Source organism: Periplaneta americana, chromosome 9 (genome assembly GCF_040183065.1).
Source record: "Periplaneta americana isolate PAMFEO1 chromosome 9, P.americana_PAMFEO1_priV1, whole genome shotgun sequence".
Taxonomy (NCBI): Eukaryota; Metazoa; Arthropoda; class Insecta; order Blattodea; family Blattidae; genus Periplaneta; species Periplaneta americana.
In genome coordinates, this window is record NC_091125.1 from 93,221,088 (window position 1) to 93,242,227 (window position 21,140).

A 21,140-nucleotide genomic window follows, 5' to 3' on the forward strand; every position below is an offset into this window, starting at 1 on the left:
ATCTATCATCCTTTAATTTATTCATCCAGTCATTCACACACTTAATCAACCCACACATTCACCCTACATAATCACTCTATCATTCATCCAGTCCAATAGTTCCCAAACTTTTTGAAGGTGCAACCCACTTTGGGCGAAACATTTATGACCCCCTTCTAGGCTCGCTAGAAAAATAGGCTACACAGCCCTGTAAAATCGAAAACGACAATTTTGCTCTAAACCAGTGGACACCACCAAACTTCTTATGTTTCGGCATCTACAAGATGAGAAATCGGAATATGCAAATCTATCTTCCAATTCTCTTTCACTTCTTAGCCTGGCCTTTTGGCCTTTCTTGTTATATATATTTCGAACACTTAAACACTTTCAATAGTAGTTTGCAAGGCCAAGATGTTAATGTAACAACTGCCAGAGATAAAACTGACTGATTTACAAGGAAATTTCATTTCTGGTCGACATCACTAAACAAAACGAAATTTGATTCATTTCAGTATATTCAAGAATTCATGGAAAATTTAACATACTGAGTTTGTTCTTGTGGAGGTGTAATGTTATTAAGTTTGCAAAATTTTAATCAACAGCTTTTTAAGTATTTTCCAAAAGAAATCCCAATAAATGACGACAGTCACAAATGGGGGAGGGGAGAGAGGGAGGGAGGGAGGGAGGGAGGGAGAGGGAGAGGGAGAGGGAGAGAGAGAGAGAGAGAGAGAGAGAGAAAGAGAGTGTGTGTGTGTGTGTGTGTGTGTGTTCAGATTTGAAAAGCTACTTTCTTTTGAGAAGCTGGCACATTTTCGATTTAATTATTTTTTACTTTATAACTACCGAATTCTTTTTAGATTTATATTTTAACGTTGTTAATGTTTATAAATACAACATAAATTTACGTTAATACGGTTTTTTTTGTAAACAATCTCGCGACCCATATTTTGGGAACCATTTATCTAGTCTATTTAAAGCATAATTTTTTTTGTCCACTCTCTGCACTCATTTGCTTTCCCATCCTTCTCTATCCATTCATCCAATTTATTCGATCATATAATCATCCACTCAATCAATTAATTCGGGAAAATACACATTATTCTTAAGCCATAGTATAATGAATTGATACTCACCCTAAATAAGTCGCTCTTTCCCTCTCGATCTTTAGGACGCTTGTAGGTGATGGCTTCATCCAACAGAGCTTTCAACTGACCATCATCCAAGTTGGACACATCAGGGTTCTTCTCTTCAGGCTGCAAACATTTGTTATGCATTAGAATTAACAGCAAAGCTACGTAAATATTAATAACTACGGAATATGTATGATAAGACTTTCTTGTGTTAAATTCTAACGTACCTTGTTTACATGTTTCGACCTATTATGGGTCATCTTCAGAACTGGTCACTGCTGGTCTTGGCGCCTCTTGATTTGTTTCCTGTGAGGGTGTGTTCATGTGGTGTAAAGTGGAGTCAAAGAGTGTGTGTGTTCTGAAATTGAGTTGTGTGTTGACACTCTTTGACTCCACTTTACACCAGATGAACACACCCTCACAGCAAACAAACCAAGAGGCGCCAAGACCAGCAATGACCAGTTCTGAAGATGACCCATAATAGGTCGAAATATGTAAACAAGGTACGTTAGAATTTAACACAAGAAAGTCTTATCATACATATTCTGAAGTGATACAGTGTTAAAAGTTGTGTAATCAAGATATAAGTTACTAATAACTACTTTAAATACAGAATTTTACAAATTCACTAGACTCAAAAAAAAAAAAAAAAAAAAAAAAAAAAAAAAAAAAAAAAATTTTTGTAACACTCGGCATTTCCCCATCTATAATGCTTAGATCTTCAAGAATTAACAACAGTGAAACTTTAATTGTATTCAGAAGCTACTCATTATCCCTTAGATCAGATGCCAGGTGATCTTTTCTTCTATATAAAGTGTATGTTGTAAAAGAAGATTACCGTCAGAAACCATCATTATTGCTTTTGATAGAAGTTTCTGTCCCGAATTTATGATATTAAACAACTCATATCTCCTAATGCTTAATGAATAGTATTAATAGATTACATGTCAAATAGTATGTTCTAGCCCACAAAGCCTGCACTTTGGATTCCCATTTCATGTGTCTTTCTTATGATACAGTTCATTATAGTCTTTGAGTCAATCACCTCCTTATTGAAGTCACTAAAGGGTAATTAAATTCTTACCTTACTATGTTCGGTCAATTTACTAAACGACCTAAAAATTTAACAAAATAAAATACTAAGATTGCGCTGATTATAATCCAAGGGCATCAAAACAGAAGTTCGATATTAAGAGAATAATAATAATAATAATAATAATAATAATAATAATAATAATAATAATAATAATAATGGAATTCAAAGAACAAGGATCTGTGACAACATGAAAGAATATCCTAAATCCTATGAGCTAAAGTGAGGTCAACCACAGTTAATTTCCAACAATTGTTTAATACAGAGGTGCTCATGGTGGGCAGGAATCGGGCATGTCCTGTGTGAGGTGTGCATGTATCGGGCAGGCAAAGAGTTCAGTGGCGGTCACTCAGTTGCAAATCTCCTAGTGAAAGTGTTCTTAACCTGAGGTCCATGGACCCCTTGGAGGTCCTTGGATAGGCTTCAGGGGTCCGTGAAAGTCACATAAAACATTAACATGACTCCATATATTATTTCAACGTAAAAAGCAGATGCATATCTGAAATTGTTTCTCGCTTTTCTTACATTTTTCTAGGGAGGGATTTATAGCTTTCACCAGATTTTCAAAGAGGTTTGTGATTCAAAAAGGATTAAGAACCATTGTTCTAATGGGATTGACAATAATATTTTATCGCTTCATTTCAATATTATGTCTTTTAAAATTAGAGAGTTGTATAATATAATATATTTACATCTAAAGAAACAAAATGTTTTGCTTTATGTATTTTATGTTTGTGACAATAGCTAAGCTAACTTCATTTCAATTCCAAATTAGGTAGCAATATATTTACATTATCTACACATTGCTTTATGTATTTCCTTGTATGTTTTGTTTTGTTTTGTTTTCTGTGTTTTGCAATAAGCAGAAAAATGTCAAACAATAATTTATTTTCCTAAAACAAAGTATCTCATTGATGATTGATTGCTTTGAATTTTCTATTAGTTGCATACGCTCATACAGTATCATATGTATGAGCATGTCTGCTGTTGTAATGTTGCTCAACCATATATATGAGGCGTTCAGAGCTAAAGTGGATAAGTCACAAATTTTCATAAATTGAGTTTAATTCATTTTCCGGTTATCTGAAGTTTGATCTTTTCCGAGCAATAATGGATCAAGTCTTAATTCCAAGCTTTCGCCGGCAGGTGATACCAATCACTTTCGACTCAAGATTAATTTTTTCATGCTGTTCTGAGCTATAGTGGATTAAGTCACCAAAGCATTGTCTCAATTATTTTATTTTCTTTTTATTTTATTGGGTTATTTTACGACGCTGTATCAACATCTAGGTTATTTAGCTACTACTACGTTATTTACGACGCTTTATCAACAGCTTAGGTTATTTAGAGTCTGAATGAGATGAAAGTGATAATGCCGGTGAAATGAGTCCGGGGTCCAGCACCAAAAGTTACCCAGCATTTGTTCATATTGGGTTGAGGGGAAAACCCCGCAAAAAACCTCAACCAGGTAGCTTGCCCTGACCGGGAATCGAACCTAGGCCACCTGGTTTCGCGGCCAGACGTGCTAGCCGTTACGCTACAGGTGTGGACTCTAGGTTATTTAGCATCTGAATGAAATGAAGGTGATAATGCTGGTGAAATGAGTCCAGGGTCCAGCACCGATAGTTACCCAGCATTTGCTCGTATTGGGTTGAGGGAAAACCCCGGAAAAAACCTCAAACAGGTAACTTGCCCCGACTGGGATGTCTCAATTAACATCACAAATGTTTATATTTTATAAATGTAGAATTTGAGAATGGAGCAATAAAATTATTGCTAGTAAAATTAGATAATCCATTAGAGCAAGTTAATTTTAAGTCCTATTATTTAAAAAATATGTCTCATGGACCTTATCCACATCAGCTCTGAACGTCTCATATATATTTTTTTTTTCACTAGAGCAGTGTCTGCATACTAAGCATCTGACATGTTCATCACTTTGAACAGAAAGAAATCATTCCTTTCATTGGGAATGTACAGCCGGTACTTGTTCTGTTCTTCGTAAATAGTTCTCTTATGGTAGCCTAAAATACTTCAGTCTCCAGTAATTTCATCCCTATATAATATTATTCTACGTTTAATTTGTACTTCAGTAACTAATACTTTCTTTGTTCTTAAATTCTACAGTAAATTGTCCAGTCTTTATTAATCAGATAAAGTTTTAGTACTTCGATTTTATTGTAACTGTAGTTTTAATCCCCTGGTAGAGGTAAAGAGAAGGCCTGATGACCTTATCTCTGTCAGAGTAAATAAACAAATGAAGAGAGAAATGTAAGAAAATAATAAACAAACAAGTAAAGAAGTAAATAAAGAATGAAAGAAAAGAAAGAAACAAATAAATAAATAAAATGAATAAATAAATAAGTCCCATAACGAAATAAGTATCTGAGAAATAAGTAAATGAATGAATATATGAATATCAGCACCACATCAGTAGACCTATCAACTGCTAGCAATGTTACTGTTTCGTTACACGAAGTTTGAGTGGCCAACACTGTCTAATGTGCAGGAGGTTTTGAGCACACTCACACATTGGGCAAAATGTAAGCTTGATCACACCTGGTTTAGTACATGTCAAACAACCAACCTCAGCAAAACTTCACGACTGTCAACATACTACATACTTGTAGTACAGATCCATTTTTTTAAATTTCATTACCTTTCAGTGAGAGCCTCTTTATCTAAAAGATTCCTTGACCTGTTTGTACTATAATAAAAAATATTATTGATGCTGTTCTACGTGAATTCTTGAAAATATCATTTTGTGCATTGCTCGTTTCTAAACTATTAAAATGGTGTCAGTGAAATTCAATAAACTGTAATTGACTAATCAGCAAAAGCATATAAATCTGACAAAACTCGTAACTTCAAGTTTTAAGTTCCTATTAAAATGACAATATTACAATTCGTTGATAAATAGGCCACCAAGTATTCTACCTGTAATACCTGTCAATGATGATTTCTTCCATCAGATATCAACTTTGACTAGCTCCATTCTGAACCCATTGCATGTAATGTATAAAGCCTAACTTAACTTATATCAAGTCAATGATTGCATTGTCTATACGTATCTCTTTTACTCCTAGGAAGAGTGTATCATATAACTTTCGATTATACTCATATACACATTTTATTTATGCTTTCCTGTACATACAAGTTTAAATTTCCAGATTACATACGATTAAAATACACCACTTCACTAGAAGCACTCCAGACAAACTACTTTGAGGCTGTGGAAGGAGTCATCCATTACTACACTAGATAAGCAATCCTTAACCATGTACTTTGACCATTACTATGATAACTGGATCAAACTTAACAAGAACTCTGTACGGTTATTACACGAAAATTTCTTTTAATTTACTAAGTTCTGGAAAATTCTTTGAAGTATTTCAATTTAGACACTGTCCTTGATTACTCATTGGCTGTGCTTGCATCTGTTCCGAATATCCCAATTTCAAACTCTGTAAAGGACAATGGATGTTTCAAACAAAAAATCATTAGGAACAGTTTCCTCTGGGTTTCTTAGTCACACATGTATGTGACATACAGTGTCACTGTTTTGTTTAGCCACGCGATTTTCATTTTCCCATCACCAGGAGCTTATCTGTGGCCAAGTGGCCACCCAAACTGCTGGCACAAACATTTAGTATATGAATTTGTACTTACCCAGCTCAAAGTACTGTAGGTGTTGAAAATGTCCCCCACCAACTGCTACACACTGTTGACACCTTCTTATGAAATTGTTAATTACTTTAAGAAGTTCTGCTTCACTGATTGACTCGATTTCAGCTCTTATGTAGTCTTTAAGCTCACTTATTGTATGCGAGTTTTTTACATAAACCTTATTTTTAAGTGTCCCCCCCCCCCCAATAGGTAGAAATCGCATGGCGTTAAATCTGGACTTCGTGGGGCCCACAAATTTTTACTGATAATTCTCCTTCCGAAAATTCGACGCAGTTCTCTCATGGATTCTTCGACAGTATGAGCAGTGGCAAAGTCTTGTTTGAAATATACTGAGAAACGTTCTCCATAAGTCAGTTCATCTAACAATGGGTCAAGGATCTCATTCACATAACGCTTGCTGGTAAATGTGCCGATTGAAAATAGGCCCAATAATTCTGTGTCCGTTCATTGCACACCACATGCCTATTTTTTCACTGTACAAAGGTGTTTCGATTACAAGATTGGGTTTCTCCTGACTGTAATACCGATGATTTTGTGAGGATATGTGTCCTTTTAATTAAATGAAAATAGGCCTCATCAGAAAAATAAATTGTTAGATCAATTTCCTCAGAATTTACTTTCTCTAAAATCCAATTACAAAAATCCCACCTCTTATTGGACTCTTGTTCATTTAACTTTTGAAATACCGGAATTCTGTATGGTTTTAATTTAAGTAATTTTATTTTATTGCTTGACGAGCGGACTCATAACTTATGATTCCTGTGCCAAATGCTTAAGATATTTGTGTGAGGTGTGCTCTAGTCTCTGTCCTAACTGTCGAAGAATCCATGAGAGAATTGTTTCGAATTATCGGAAGGAGAATTATTAGTAAAAATTTGTGGGCCCCACAAAGTCCAGATTTAATGTCATGTGATTTTTATCTATGGGAGGCACTTAAAAATAAGGTTTATGCAAAAAACCCGAATACAATAAATGAGCTTAAAGACTACATAAGAGCTGAAATCGAGTCAAACAGTGAAGCAGAACTTCTTAAAGTAATTAACAATTTCATAAGGTGTCAACAGTGTGTAGCAGTTGGTGGGAGACATTTTCAACACCTACTTTGAGCTGGGTAAGTACAAATTCCTACACTAAATGTTTCAGTGCCGACAGACCAGGTGGTAACTATACTGGTAACCTGCTGAACATGATAAGATTCAACTGGCTTGCATTATAGTTAGTGGGGTTTAAAAAGCGCGCGTCAGCTAATATGGCTATTTGCGCCCTTATGCATTATAGAGGAAAGCAAATTAATTTTTTAATTATTTTGCGCCCTGCACCTCAAATATTTTGCCAGATCGTAAATTTTTATCCAAGCCTAATCTATATACTGAAAGGAAAAATGTACAGTTTAATTTTTCAGTGTAGAGTTTGTTTCGATGGTGATTCTTTCATCTAGTCATAGCTACAGTATGGTGTAAAAAAGACTCTAAATTTCCAGTGCTTGTATTAAAGACTATACATATCAAACGCGAAGTTATTAAAAGTAGGCCTAGATGGAACTGGTAATAGATAGAATTTGGCAAGTTGAGTTTGATGATTCATAATAAAGTCCGGCAAACCAACGAAAAAACCAAACTAGGTAATCAGTGCAGCGGGATTTGAATCCACCATGAACGCAACTCATTACCACCTGCGCTACGCTATATGATAAGGCAATGTTTTGTTTTATTTTATCGGCCTACATTTAAGGAAGCAAATATCCAATAAAGTGTTTTTGTTTCATATTCATCATTTAGTGTACACTGCTGTGGAGCATCGGTTAACATATCTGACTGTGAAACGAGCAGGCCAGAGTTCAAATCCTAGTTGATGTTTTTTTTTGGGGGGTTTTCTCTCAATCTTTGAAGAGAAAATGCTGGGTAACTTTCAGCACTGAACCCTGGACTCATTTCACTGGCATTATCACCATTTCATTCAAATGCTAGATAACCATAGCAGTTGATAAATAGTCTTAAAACAAATAAATTAAAATATAAATAAAAAATTATTTAGCTTCCAGGAGGTTCGTAATAAAAAAACTGCCTGCTTAAAGAGTAACCTGGGTTCGAATCCCGGCAGGTCCAAGTGAAATTTGTGGTGGACGAAGAAAGTGCTTAATGGCATGTTTTCACGGGGTACTTCAGTTTTCTCTAATGACATTCCACTACTGCTCCATTAATCATTAACATGCGAAGCTATGTACTTTGCCTCACATGGTGCAAACTACAGCTTATGCACGTCTCTCCTAGATAGGGATGCTTCAGTGAATGACGCAAAGTCAAGTAGATACCAGTCATTGAAAGAAAAAGAAAGTAATATAAAGACCACAATATGATAATTTCACGATAAAAAGTTCTAGTATATAACCTGTGAAATAATGACTTGAATAAAACTGTTTCGGATTTCAAACAGATGGAGCAATACACTGAAAAATTAGATACAAAAAATACATTCCAATTCTTTTTGGTAAAATGAAATAAACGCTACAAACTGAAGTAGGTCCTTATGTTATGAAATGTTACGAAGTGTTAGAAGGATCTTCTTTGCTTTATAACTAAGATTGCGAGACAGTAACAGGAAAAATAAAAAAGATCAGTCTGATTATAACTCTTAAGCCTACTTCATCATACATTTTAAATATTTCACAATTTGGCTCTTTATCACATTCCCTATGATGCACCTGTTTGTAGTTTGATCTATGATCAATTAAGGCACTGCTACATAATTAAACAAAATAACACTCTGCACATGCATAAAAATTATATAATCCCAAAATGAAGTGGTTTTATCAATAGGCCACCATGGGCCCTGGGCCTAGGACGGCAGTTTCACATTTCCATTTTAATTAAAAAAAAAAAAAAAAAAAAAAAAAAAACAGAGCTAGACATTCCACAGGTTCAGGATCGTGCAAAAGTGATATTGAATTGTATCAAAGTGATTTGGAAGATTTCTTCGTCGGTGAATGCCTTCATTTAAGTGCTCATCTTGTGTCGCAAACTGATAAAAATAAGAACATGATTGGAATTTAGTCGTTTTATTAGAGAAGAAAAGCTCCAAACTGCACTGAACGTTGCTCTGCGCATGTTTCTATGCACGGCTGTTAGTAATGTCTAGGGCGAGAGCTCTTTCTTAACCCGTAAGTACTATACTATGGACCGCCTGCTAGACTGCTCCCTGTTTTTCCCCCTTCTCCAGTTTATCTTCAAGGCAATTCCTCCGGTTTTGTCTACCTCTCAGTTCGGACATGACCTACATCAAGGTCACGCGAGTTATCTCAATTTTTTCTCGAGTGATATTCGGTTTAGTTTGTTTGAAGCGGTCTTAAAGACGTACTATAGTAGTTACGTGCATGTATTTCATATATATGTTTCCGTTATTTCTTTTAATTTTTCGTACTGTTGCGTAATAAAACTGCATGGGTAAGGAAGAACGAATGATGAATACTGGATTTTTTTTATTTTGATCTCACTACATCTCGCCAAAAAATTGTAATTGTAATCTTGTAAAATTTTTTACTTGTTCCACATCTTAAAGCTTCATTGCTAATGTAAGATCTATGGAATATAATGAAATGACTAAAAGTAGCTACCCCCCCCCCTTCCGGAAAAACGTTCAATTCACACCCTGCCTGTGACAATTCATTTGAGGACATCACTAACGACTTCGCAGCTCAGAGGTCAAAAAGAGTTAAAGTTTAAGTTGTCAAAATCAACGGAAATAAGTCCACATCCATGTAGCATGTAAGTTGATACTATTATTATATTTTAGAATTGTGGCAGATACGAGAATGCCTAGGAGAGGGGAAATGCCAAAAACGGCCCTGCCAAAGTGCAAAATACATTAATTTATTACAGGTACGGTTTAAGTATTGTAGGTAATAAATTTAGCAAGAATTCACCTAAAATAGCAATATTCATATTACATTGTAACAACTTCAAGAATTTATTTACGAAAATATTGTAAGATTCTCATACACCATAACCTTCTTTTGTGTCTGCAATTCACATTACGCCAGAAGCAGTAAAGAAAAAATAATCGTAATACAAATATCTACAGTAAGGTCTACAACGAAACGGCATTCGCAGTAGTTTTCTCATTTCCGAACGAATGTGTTATCATCCAGCACGATGAAAGCATAACATGGAACTGTCTTTAATAATCTTCTTAGGTTCAAACTGTTGGGAGTTCTCAGCTGGATTTTAATTAATTTTCCGCAAGAGTTACAAGTACACAGGAAGTAGTTTTGTTTTGTACTAATTCCGTAATGACTTTCGCTACGTTAGTTTTATAAATTCACATAGATATCGTCATCCCCCCCTTTCCTTTTTGTTTTAAGCTTTCGACTAACTGAAATAGTTTATCTGATACTACTATGAAACTTTGCGAGATATATATATTATATATATAGACACACACAGATTTTATCATTTCATTTATTAGTGTATCGTATTAAAAATAAGTTGAAACAATCACTCAAGCTAATTTGAACTCAATCGCCATTTTCTGGAAATTTTTTAAAAATTTTCAAATAAGGATCGGTAGGCCTATTTTAGCTCATCATTTCTGGTCGAATTAAAATCGTAGATCATGAATAACATTCATCGAAACGTTTAGGAGAAATAGCTGTACACAGACACGCCAAAAAACTACTTCCTAAAATAAGAAAATGAAAATATAAAAAACTTAAAATGAGAAAGTGAAAATGGGAATATAAGAAAAAAAATAATAAAGAGAATAGCAATTGCTCGCATGTAGAACGAGACTGGACTACTTAAAAATATCATTACCGTACCTAATTTATTGTATACCACAAGGGCATAATATGAACAAATAAACTACCTGACTCTTTATTTTTATTTTATTCGGTTATTTTACGACGCTGTATCAACATCTAGGTTATTTAACGTCTGAATGAAATGAAGATGATAATGCCGGTGAAATGAGTCTGGGGTCCAGCACCGAAAGTTACCCAGCATTTGCTCATATTGGGTTGAGGGAAAACCCCGGAAAAAACCTCAACCAGGTAACTTGCTCCGACCGGGAATCGAACCCGGGCCACCTGGTTTCGCGGCCAGACGCGCTGACCGTTACTCCACAGGTGTGGACCTACCTGACTATATTAGTCTTCTGCGCAGGTAGTTACTGTAGCTATGGAAACATTGAAATCCTATCATTCATTTCTTTATTGCCTTTCTGGTATAATTTTGAGTAGGCCTATATAAAGTGGAGACAGCAGTTTGATACAAAGTCGGAAAATGCCTAAATGATGACTATGACAACTTTCCTTGCAACCGAGCACCTAATTTATTTTGAATATGTCCGATAGTCTGCATTCTGTTCTGTAGGTAGTTCATAATAAAATTATGATAGCTCTATTAGTACTATTAACAGAAAGCCACGGTATTTCTAATTAAAACCAGATGCGTACGTTAGCCGTGATGATAAAATGGGCGGTTTCATTTCATGGTACAGTTTACTGTAGCCACTGTGTATTCATTGCAGATTTTCGATTAATGTGTCAATCATTAAAATACGTATCTAGTTAAGCCACTATTAGAGTTCCGTGTCCGCAGAAGAGACAGAGACAGTTAAATTTCGAAACTTTCACTCAGTAATCAGTGAATAAATTGTCATTTTTCGAACCAAGTTGAAAATTCGTCAATGGGTACAGAGTGTACACTTAAGGGCAAAAAGAATGGGGCGGCCGACAATTTCTAAGTTCCAGAGACATAACATTGCGCATGCTCGTCTAGTCAAAGCCGTAGTTCACTAGGTAACACATAATTAAACCATTTAAATTTGCTGTATTTTGTTTAAGAGTCTAAAATATGTAATAAAATCGAATGTCGGGTTGATTCTAGATACATCAGAACCTCTGAAGAGTGAAATAATAATAAAATTGATAAATACAAAATGAACCAGAGCGAATATGAACAGGAAAACCACGTATTATGCCGAACCGATATTAACAGTCACAGTAGCGTAAGTCGTTACGGCAGTGGTCTATTGAACAAGTTGGTAGTAAGTAGTAGTAGTAGTAGTAGTAGTTCAAGGTTCGAATCTCCCCCAATCTTTTTTTTATTACAAATTTGCCATCATATGTGTCTCCCAAAGCTATAGTTATGTGGTGATATCTCTTAGAATATGCCCAAACTCTAATAAATAATAAACCTCCCTCTCTCAAGCAATACTGCTATCTGTTAATACAACGTTCTGTCTCGTCATTACGCTTGAAGATGGCACAGAAACAATAACTCATTGCCCTGGTTCGCATAGGTTATTCTGCGTATGCTACTCTCCGACAGGACTTCGATTGGAGAAATGTCATTTTCTCCGACGAGGTAATTGTCTCCAATAGCAACAATAGTACTGCCCTAGTATATTGCATGAATGGCCACCGATACGATGAACGCTTCGTGAGACGAATTAACAAGTCGGGTTGCGTGAGAGTCACGTGTTGGGGTGGATGTCATACGATGGGGCAGGACTTCTGGAATGCATCCACGGGCGGTTTACAGCAGAAGTCTACGAACACATTTTGGGAAATGTAATGATCCTTCCATCCGAAAACAATATCCAGAAGGAACACTTTTCTTCCAGCAGGATAATCATCCGATACACACCGCCAACCAGATTCAAAGATGGTTTACGAGGAGGTGTGATGTCGACCCAGTCGACTGGCCTCCAAATTCACCAGATATGAATCCGATTCAAAATTTGTGGGCTGCAGTCAAAAGGATCCTATGCTCTAATTGGGCAGAACAACCACCCGTTCGGACACCTGAGGAATTGTGGGACAGAGTTCTAGATGCATGGGAGGAGATGGCCAAGAATTTAGATGTGTTCCATAATCTTGTGGACTCCTTGCCGCGCAGAATGAGGGCAGTTGACGCAGGTGGTTTGTGGACGAGATACTAGTCCCCACCACAAGCTTTGTTTTGTTAATATATTAAAAAATTGTTTGTTTTTGTTAATTTAATTATTTATTTGTGTTTGATATGCGTCCGGTTTTTTAGGATGTGAAACAAGTATTTTTGTTTATACAGGCCAGGTCTCACCTATTAATAGCCCACAGGTGATGGGCAATAATATTTTTAAAAGGCAGGCATAACGAAGTTTAACAAATGGCATTCCACATTTAAACTAATAAGTTAAGTAAAAGTTATATTACAGGTTGTTCTTTATGGTTGTGAAACTTGGACTCTCACTCAGAGAGGAACATAGGTTAAGGGTGTTTGACAATAAGGTGCTTAGGAAAATATTTGGGACTAAGCGGGATGAAGTTACAGGAGAATGGAGAAAGTTACACAACGCAGAACTGCACGCATTGTATTCTTCACCTGACATAATTAGGAACATTAAATCCAGACGTTTGAGATGGGCAGGACATGTAGCACGTATGGGCGAATCCAGAAATGCATACAGAATGTTAGTTGGGAGACCGGAGGGAAAAAGACCTTTGGGGAGGCCGAGACGTAGATGGGAGGATAATATTAAAATGGATTTGAGGGAGGTGGGATATGATGATAGAGAGTGGATTAATCTTGCACAGGATAGGGACCGATGGCAGGCTTATGTGAGGGCAGCAATGAACCTTTGGGTTCCTTAAAAGCCATTTGTAAGTAAGTAAAAGTTAAAATAAAAAAATAATAATTTTACAGTACCAGGAGGCGAACTCACAACCTCTGGTACGGATGTCAAGACTTCTTACCACTGGGCCACACACTGCTCGTAAGGTTTACTACATTATAGACGGACGACTTTCAATGAAGACACACCACAGCAATGCCTTGCAGTGGGTTACGTTTACACGAGTGAACCGCACGATAGAACTTACCATTTCTATCGACCAAGAGTCGGCCCATCCTTTTTGCCGCTAAGTGTACATCCAACAACAAAATTGTGGCGACATGATACAGAAACCGACAAAGAGCACATAAATTAGGAAGCATTGTATCTTACAATCTAAGAAATTGGTGGATGAACGGCGTACGTAATAAAAATACGAGACAGGCAAAATGACTCGTCATAAGATTAATCTATTCCTATTGTAATGTAGTAATTTGGTGATGTGGTGGTAAATTAGGAAGGTAAAGGTCTGAAACTGAGATGAGAAATTTAAAACAATAGTTATTAATTAATATACACTACTGTTTGTGAAAAGTGCAACACCCAGAAAGAATGCCCCGAGCGACTCCAACTCGGGAGATGTGTAGAACAGTGTACCACCAATAATTGATTAAGTTTCCAGAGAGATGACGTACACATAGGCCCAACAGTGACGTCTCTTGTGTCACCAGCAAGGTCAGTGTTATGCCTTGATTAGTCAGTGCAGGTATGCCTAGTCGACGTCGGAGGGTGTAATATCAGCACGTGAGTTCGAACAGGGCAGAATGGTTGGTCTCGGGGAAGCAGGTTTATCATACCGTGACATTTCGGCTCGTATAGGGCATGTTGCTACGACAGTGATGCGTGTGTGGAACCAGTAGATAGAAGAGGGTCGTACGCAGAGACGAGCAGGTACTGGAACTCGTAATGTGACAACAGCACGGAATGACCGCCATCTTGTCCGCATGGCCGTGTTGAGTCGACGTTGGAGTACTGCAACGGGTGTGGACCTGTCTGCGTCAACGGTTCGTCGGCGTCTTTCGAGGGCTGGACTAGTGGTTCGTATGCCGTTACGTCGGCTTCCATTGTCCACCACCAACGTCTCAGACTGCAATGGGCACGTGAACGTCATCATTGGCGTGCTGAGTGGCAAAATGTAGTGTTTTCGGACGAATCTCGCTTAAACATGTCCTACAATGATGGCCGCATACGTGTTAGACGCTACAGTGGCGACTGCAATCTGAGAGCCTGCATTGTTGAGCAGCACAGCGGACAAACGCCTAATGTGATGGTTTGGGGCGCCATTGGATACAATATGCGATCTCGCCTCCTACGTATTCCGGGAAATCTGAACAGCAACTGCTACATTAGGGAAGTTTTTAGAGCCCGAGGTATTGCCCCTGCTTTAGGCAACTCCACATGCCATATTTCAGCAGGAAATGCCCGGCCACATGTGGCGAGGATTGTGCAAGCCTTCTTCGAAGAACGACGGATATCACTGCTTCCCTCGCCTGCACGTTCGCCGGACATGTCGCCCATCGAACATGTCTGGGATATGGTTGGTCGGCAACTTGTTCTTCATGGTCCTCAAGGACCATAGCCAGGACCTCTTTGATTCCATGCCACGACACTTAGAGGTTCTGATTGCAGTTCATGGAGGCTTCACACCTTACTGAAATCTCACGGTCACAGATCAGGTACAGTTCTGTAATAATTTTAATCACTTGTGTATTGTCATGTACCTAATCTGTGGTATCAATTTCATTTCAGTCACATGTATCCTTCTTTGTTTTGCAATTTCGACAAACATTGGTGTAGATATCAGTAGGCTGCTGCTTCTTCACTTTATGGTATAAGAAGCTACTTGTCTGTTCGCCTTCAAAGATCTTCCATCCATCTCTTTCTTAGTCTTCCTACAGATGTTTCCCTTTGATTTGTTTATATTTCCATATTTATTTAGTTAATCTTGTATCTGGCATTCTTTCTAAATGTTCTTTCCATTGTCGTTTATAATCTTTTAATCCCTCAGAGAGGATATTTAAGATCATAAGGAGAAAATAGAAATGGACCGTTTGCAGTTAAGTTTGTTAATATCAGGTTTAGTGGAGTTATTATAACCTTAAACATACTGTTGAGATTTCATATTAATTGTAAACAAATATAAAATTATGGTGCAACTCAAATACAGGAATGTGTTGGTACGGCATAAATTAATAGACTTATTTCAAGATTTTCTTTCCTTTAAAAATAGTGGTCACATACTTTATTGAGTTTAAATGCCAGTTTTTGGGCCCTTAAGTTTTAAGGTCCAGGAGGCTGACGGACAAAATTCATACAGTAGTGGTATCCGCTGCAGTCTACAAAAGAGAATTATATTTCTACTTACCAACAGTATGAAAACCCAATTATAAAGGCACAGAAAGCTCGCAAAATATCATTTGTTGCACCAAATAAATTTAAAATAAATTAGGCCTATATATATATATATATATATATATATATATATATATATATATATATAAAATTTTTCTGCAATTATATATATATTATTGCAGAAAAATTCATTCCGGCACCTCTCAGCTTTGCGCGCTGAGCACTCTTACCATTCCGGTGCCAGAATGAATTTTTCTCCAATAATATGTATCTACAGTATGACTACTCATAGTCATTGATTATTCAATGAGGATGGCGAGGCCTCCTATATGAATATAAGTATACAGTATGTATATTAAAGAATGTATTTGTACCCATTAATGTTATGGAAACCAAATGACAAAGGAAGCTGAACAAATATATTTTAGTCTCTAATGATTTGTCAGCAGGGTCATGACTAAGGCTGTCAGACAGTATAAAATGAATACAATTCCTTATCTTTTCTCTCGGGATTATTATATGCCACTCCTATGTGAAGAGTTATCTGCCCCCTTGACCCACCAAAGTGTAATGATTGGACCTCCTGAGCATACTTAAAGAGGAAATGCTTACTGAAGTCTGTGCTACTTTTTTTTTTTTTTTTTTTTCAGAGTTTTCGGCTTCTATTTTCTTCTTCAGCCTTTACAATCTTTGATGGTCTGTTTCTTTTTTGGAGTAATTTTTCAGAAAAAGTATAAAATGTCGAAAAATCCAAAACTGAACTGTTATATCATTCATTAGTATTATAGGCCTACTGACACATTACTAAATCATACTTCAGTAAATAAAATGCCTAATTACACTGTAAGATGATTGTAAACCTCTTGGTATAAAAAAAGCTATGAGGCTGACATGACCCAGAAGGCTGACTGCCAGGAGGTTGAGATTTTGCACCATTTTATTTTATTGCTAAGCCATGAACGTAATTTTTAAGTTATACAAGTGGTTTATAAATATCAGATTACTGTGTGATAATTTCAAGGTATATTTCAGAATTTTGTATAGCCTATTGTATCTTAGAAGTGATGGCTACCAGTATATTGACACAATATACTGTTTTTCTCTATTTGTAAGCTCCAAAAATGTTAGAAGATGAATCTCACTTCCGTGTTGACGTTTCCCTCCAATTCCACATTTGCTTAACAGTATTAAGAATCTAAGAAGAAAAAAGTACCTACCTAGACAGCAAAAATACCCCTGTATTTTTTTTTTCCAGGAGGCTGACATTTAAAACTCTGAACAAACATTACAAATTCACAAGGAACGCATAAATGGTGTAGGCCTAAAATATTTTATAGATATGTATAAGTATACATTTCGAAATAGTGAACCAAATAATTAAAAAAAAAAAAATTATCGTGGTGTCAGGAGTCTGAAATTCTTATATAAAAAAAGTGGAGGAGTCCAAGGAGGCTGTCATTTATGGAGTTCATTTTTATCAACACTGTATGAAATATTTAAATAGGCCTAATAATTTGAAATGGGAATTATAAGCCTACAGCCATAAAAGACGTGCGTTTTTTTTTTCATCTTCCTTTAAAGCTACTGTTTGCAGGAGTGATGTTGGACTACAAATTAGCAACATTTGAGAGATTCAGCCGTACACATGTTGATGACAACAGAATTGTTTCTGCAGCAGTTTCCAACAATTGAAACCATCATGAATATGCACACATCAACTTCACTATTCATTCAGCAATAACTTTAAACTCTGACTACTTGGTACTATGTCAGGCATTCTTGCAGCATATCAAACCATTTCCTGACGGTCAGAAAGATATGCTGATCAAGAACAAGCCAATTTCAAATCACACTGACACATGCACATTACGATAGGTGTGCTTTAGCTTTACCCACTGGTTTGGCATACACGTGTAATTTTTTCATTGTTTCCATGCTTATCTATTTTGGTTATTAAAAATATGTGAAATTTAATTATATCTTCAATATACGAGATTATTGAATCATTTTTACAGTACGTGAGAATTAGTGCAGGGATGGCTTGAAATTATTTATTTCAATAATTTCAAACTGATAATCACTGCTGATCTTACACACAATAGTTGAGGATGAAATAGATTTGAAACAGTCATCAAACCCAACTTGCTGCAGAAACAAAGCTAATAAATATAACCATCCTTATAGACTACAGGTAGCAGAATGAAGAAAAAAGTGGGGGGGGGGGGGTTAAAATACAATTAGTAAAAAAGAAATGAAGTTAAAAACACACATGCACACACTGTAGTAGAGTTAAGCATGTGTTAGTCAGTTTTTACAAGAACACCCACTTCACTGGGTGACAGGTGACTGCTAGCAATGTTCCAGTTCCTATTTATCATTACTGGAAATAAAATAGCATTTGTGAACTCATCATCAAAATAGGATACTATATTAGCTGTTTCTAATGTTCCTCCCTTAAATTCAGCAGTCTCTTCAGGACCATGTTTTCTTGAAAATCGTACTGCTCTCATAATCTGGGCAGCCAGGTAGCTCAGTTGGTGGAGTATTACTCATTGCATGAATGATTGCCGGCGGTCAGTAGGCGAATTAAAGCATAAACACTGCGTGGGAGATGGATCGTATCGCATGACACAGCATCAATGCCCCCTCGAAATCGGCTATCATTTGTGCAACAAGTAATAGCTGGCTAGTTTGGAAGATCAAGGGGTTCGATCCTGGGTGGTGATGTGATTTCCTCCTGACCAAACTTCCAAAATGGCCACGAGGTTCATTCAGCCTTCTATCAAACTCAGTACTGAGTCTTTCCCAGGAGTAGAGCAGTAGTCAAAGCATGGTGCTGATTATATCTCATTCTAGTGCTGAGGTCAAAGAATGCATGGATCTCTATCTCTATGCCCACATGTGCCTTATGGCATGTATAGGGGCACCTTCACTTTTATTAATTGTAATATGTCAAAAAATATAACATCATTTTTCTTTGCATATGGTTATTTCATAATTATTTCAATGTTTACTGTCAGGAGAGAATCTCCAGTGAGTAAACTGTTGTAAGACTAATTATTATAAATACAGGCTTACTGAATGTTATAAGACAGGTTCCCAAGCATAGTATAGACCTATACAGCCCATCCCTTAGAAAATCAGAGATCATACAGAAATACAAACATAATAGGCCAGTATGCAATGGAATTCAAATCACTGGCAGGCTTGTTAAGTAGTTTAAAAACAGCATTAATAAGTAGATCACCTTCAGGCTTGTTGGGTTTAGAAACAACATTAATACAATTTAACAAGGAATACGCCTAATATCCACTTCGTGAGATTTCCTGGGCATACTGGTGTTAGTTTAGGAAACAAATGGGCTGATGCTTTCGTGAAAAAGGGGTCGTCCATCTCTCCTATCCAACCAAAATCCTTTACCTACTAGCCTCCCCAAAATGCTACACTCAGAGCACTTGATCTTATAAAATTCCAGAAGACTTGGAGTAAATCATCAACTGACACAGACGAAACTCAAAATAAGCTCTCAATATCTGATTTCAAAACTACTATTTTCTCAGCAAAATTAGGGCATACATATGGCGACAGCTATAGGCTAGGCATACTAACAGATTAGCCATTTTAATATATACCGGTACTCGAAAAATTATCCATGTGTAGGTTTTGAGAAAGAAATGGGGGAGGGGAAGGAAAGAAACTTTTTCCACATACACTATTCCAATGGCCAGAACTGGGTGCAACCAAGTGCAAATACCAGAGTTGAAGAAAATTAAATACTCAATTTATGCAAGGTTATGGGTACTTGTTTTGAATTACGAGCTTTTTCTTGCAGGTGGACGTGCACAACAGGCAAAATTAATAGGTCTGAATATAATTCCCAGAAAATAAAAAAACAAAAATTTCCCGTAAAATCATATGTTTGCAGACAAAATGGAGAAGAAACTGGTAAGGACACTATTGGTTCAAATGGAACACCTACATATAGTTTCGAAAGAGAATGTCGTGTGGGTCAAAATCTACTGTGTACACTAGATATCTCTTTTTATCTTGGACTCAACAGGATTTGAAGTTAGAATCTGGTGTGGAAAACTGATGTACCAACTATTAAGTAATTTGCAATGTATTTTTATGTAAATAAATAAATAAATCTTAAGAGATCAATGCATATTGAAATACTACTGCAGTCCACACCTGTGGAGTAATGGCTAGCATGTCTGGCCACGAAACCAGGTGGCCCAGGTTCGATTCCCGGTCTGGGCAAGTTACCTGGTTGAGGCTTTTTCCGGGGTTTTCCCTCAACCCAATATGAGCAAATGCTAGGTAACTTTCGGTGCTGGACTCCAGACTCATTTCACCGTCAATATCACCTTCATATCATTCAGATGCTAAATAACCTCAGATATTGAATAACTCTTCTCGGGTTCTCAGCTTGGAAGCAAATCTCCAACTCACCTGGCTGAAAACCCAAGAAGAGTTATTCTACATCAAACGCCGGGAAAGCCTGAAGTCAACCTCAGATGTTGATACAACGTCGTAAATAACCCAATAAAAAAAAAAGATACTACTGCAGACGTTATATTATGGTATACTTCTATAGACAAATCAGAAGTAATGGTAGGCCTATACTAAAATAAACACTGTGTGAAACAAATTTTATAAAGATATTTCAGAACAAGTTAACACATTTCAATATTCAGTACATGCCTGCAAGTCTAATTTCTGATAACATGAAACAAGTTTCTGATAACATGAAACAATGTAGATATCAAAATCACACATTTTGCAAAAATTACAAGAATTACACCCATTTAGTTTTAAAAACCACTTTATTTCAGTCCCATACAAAATTAAGACTAAATTATGCAACATAGGCAGTGGTCGACATGGAAATAAATTACTGTCGGTATGTACAAACTTGTCTTGCAATGTTTTTTAAATTATTTTACGATGCTTTATCAACTGCTGTAGTTATCTTAGCGTCTGAATGAGATGAAAGTAACAATGCCAGAGAAATGAGTCCAGGTCCAGCACCAAAAGTTACACAGTATTTGCTCTTAATGGGTTGAGAGAAAACCCATGAAAAAACCTCAACCACGTAACTTGTTTAAACCAGAATATGAATCAGGGCCCGCTCGTTTCATGGTCAGGCATGCTAACAGTTTCTCCACAGCGGCGAACGTCTCATGATACTATTTTGGAGATTTCTTAAATAAGACATTGCTCCCAAGCACGAACTAAATAATGTAAGA

At 36.6% G+C, this 21,140-nt stretch overlaps 1 protein-coding gene across 7 annotated transcripts in view; it reads right to left on the minus strand.

Moving 5' to 3' along the window:
• Positions 1-21,140, minus strand: part of LOC138706247 (uncharacterized) — a 166,977-nt gene that overhangs the window by 93,533 nt on the left and 52,304 nt on the right. For all 7 annotated transcript variants that reach the window (XM_069835313.1, XM_069835312.1, XM_069835309.1 and 4 more), the window contains exon 2: positions 1,113-1,232. In XM_069835313.1, the coding sequence (XP_069691414.1) occupies positions 1,113-1,232 (120 nt within the window). The remainder of the gene's footprint in view (positions 1-1,112; positions 1,233-21,140) is intronic.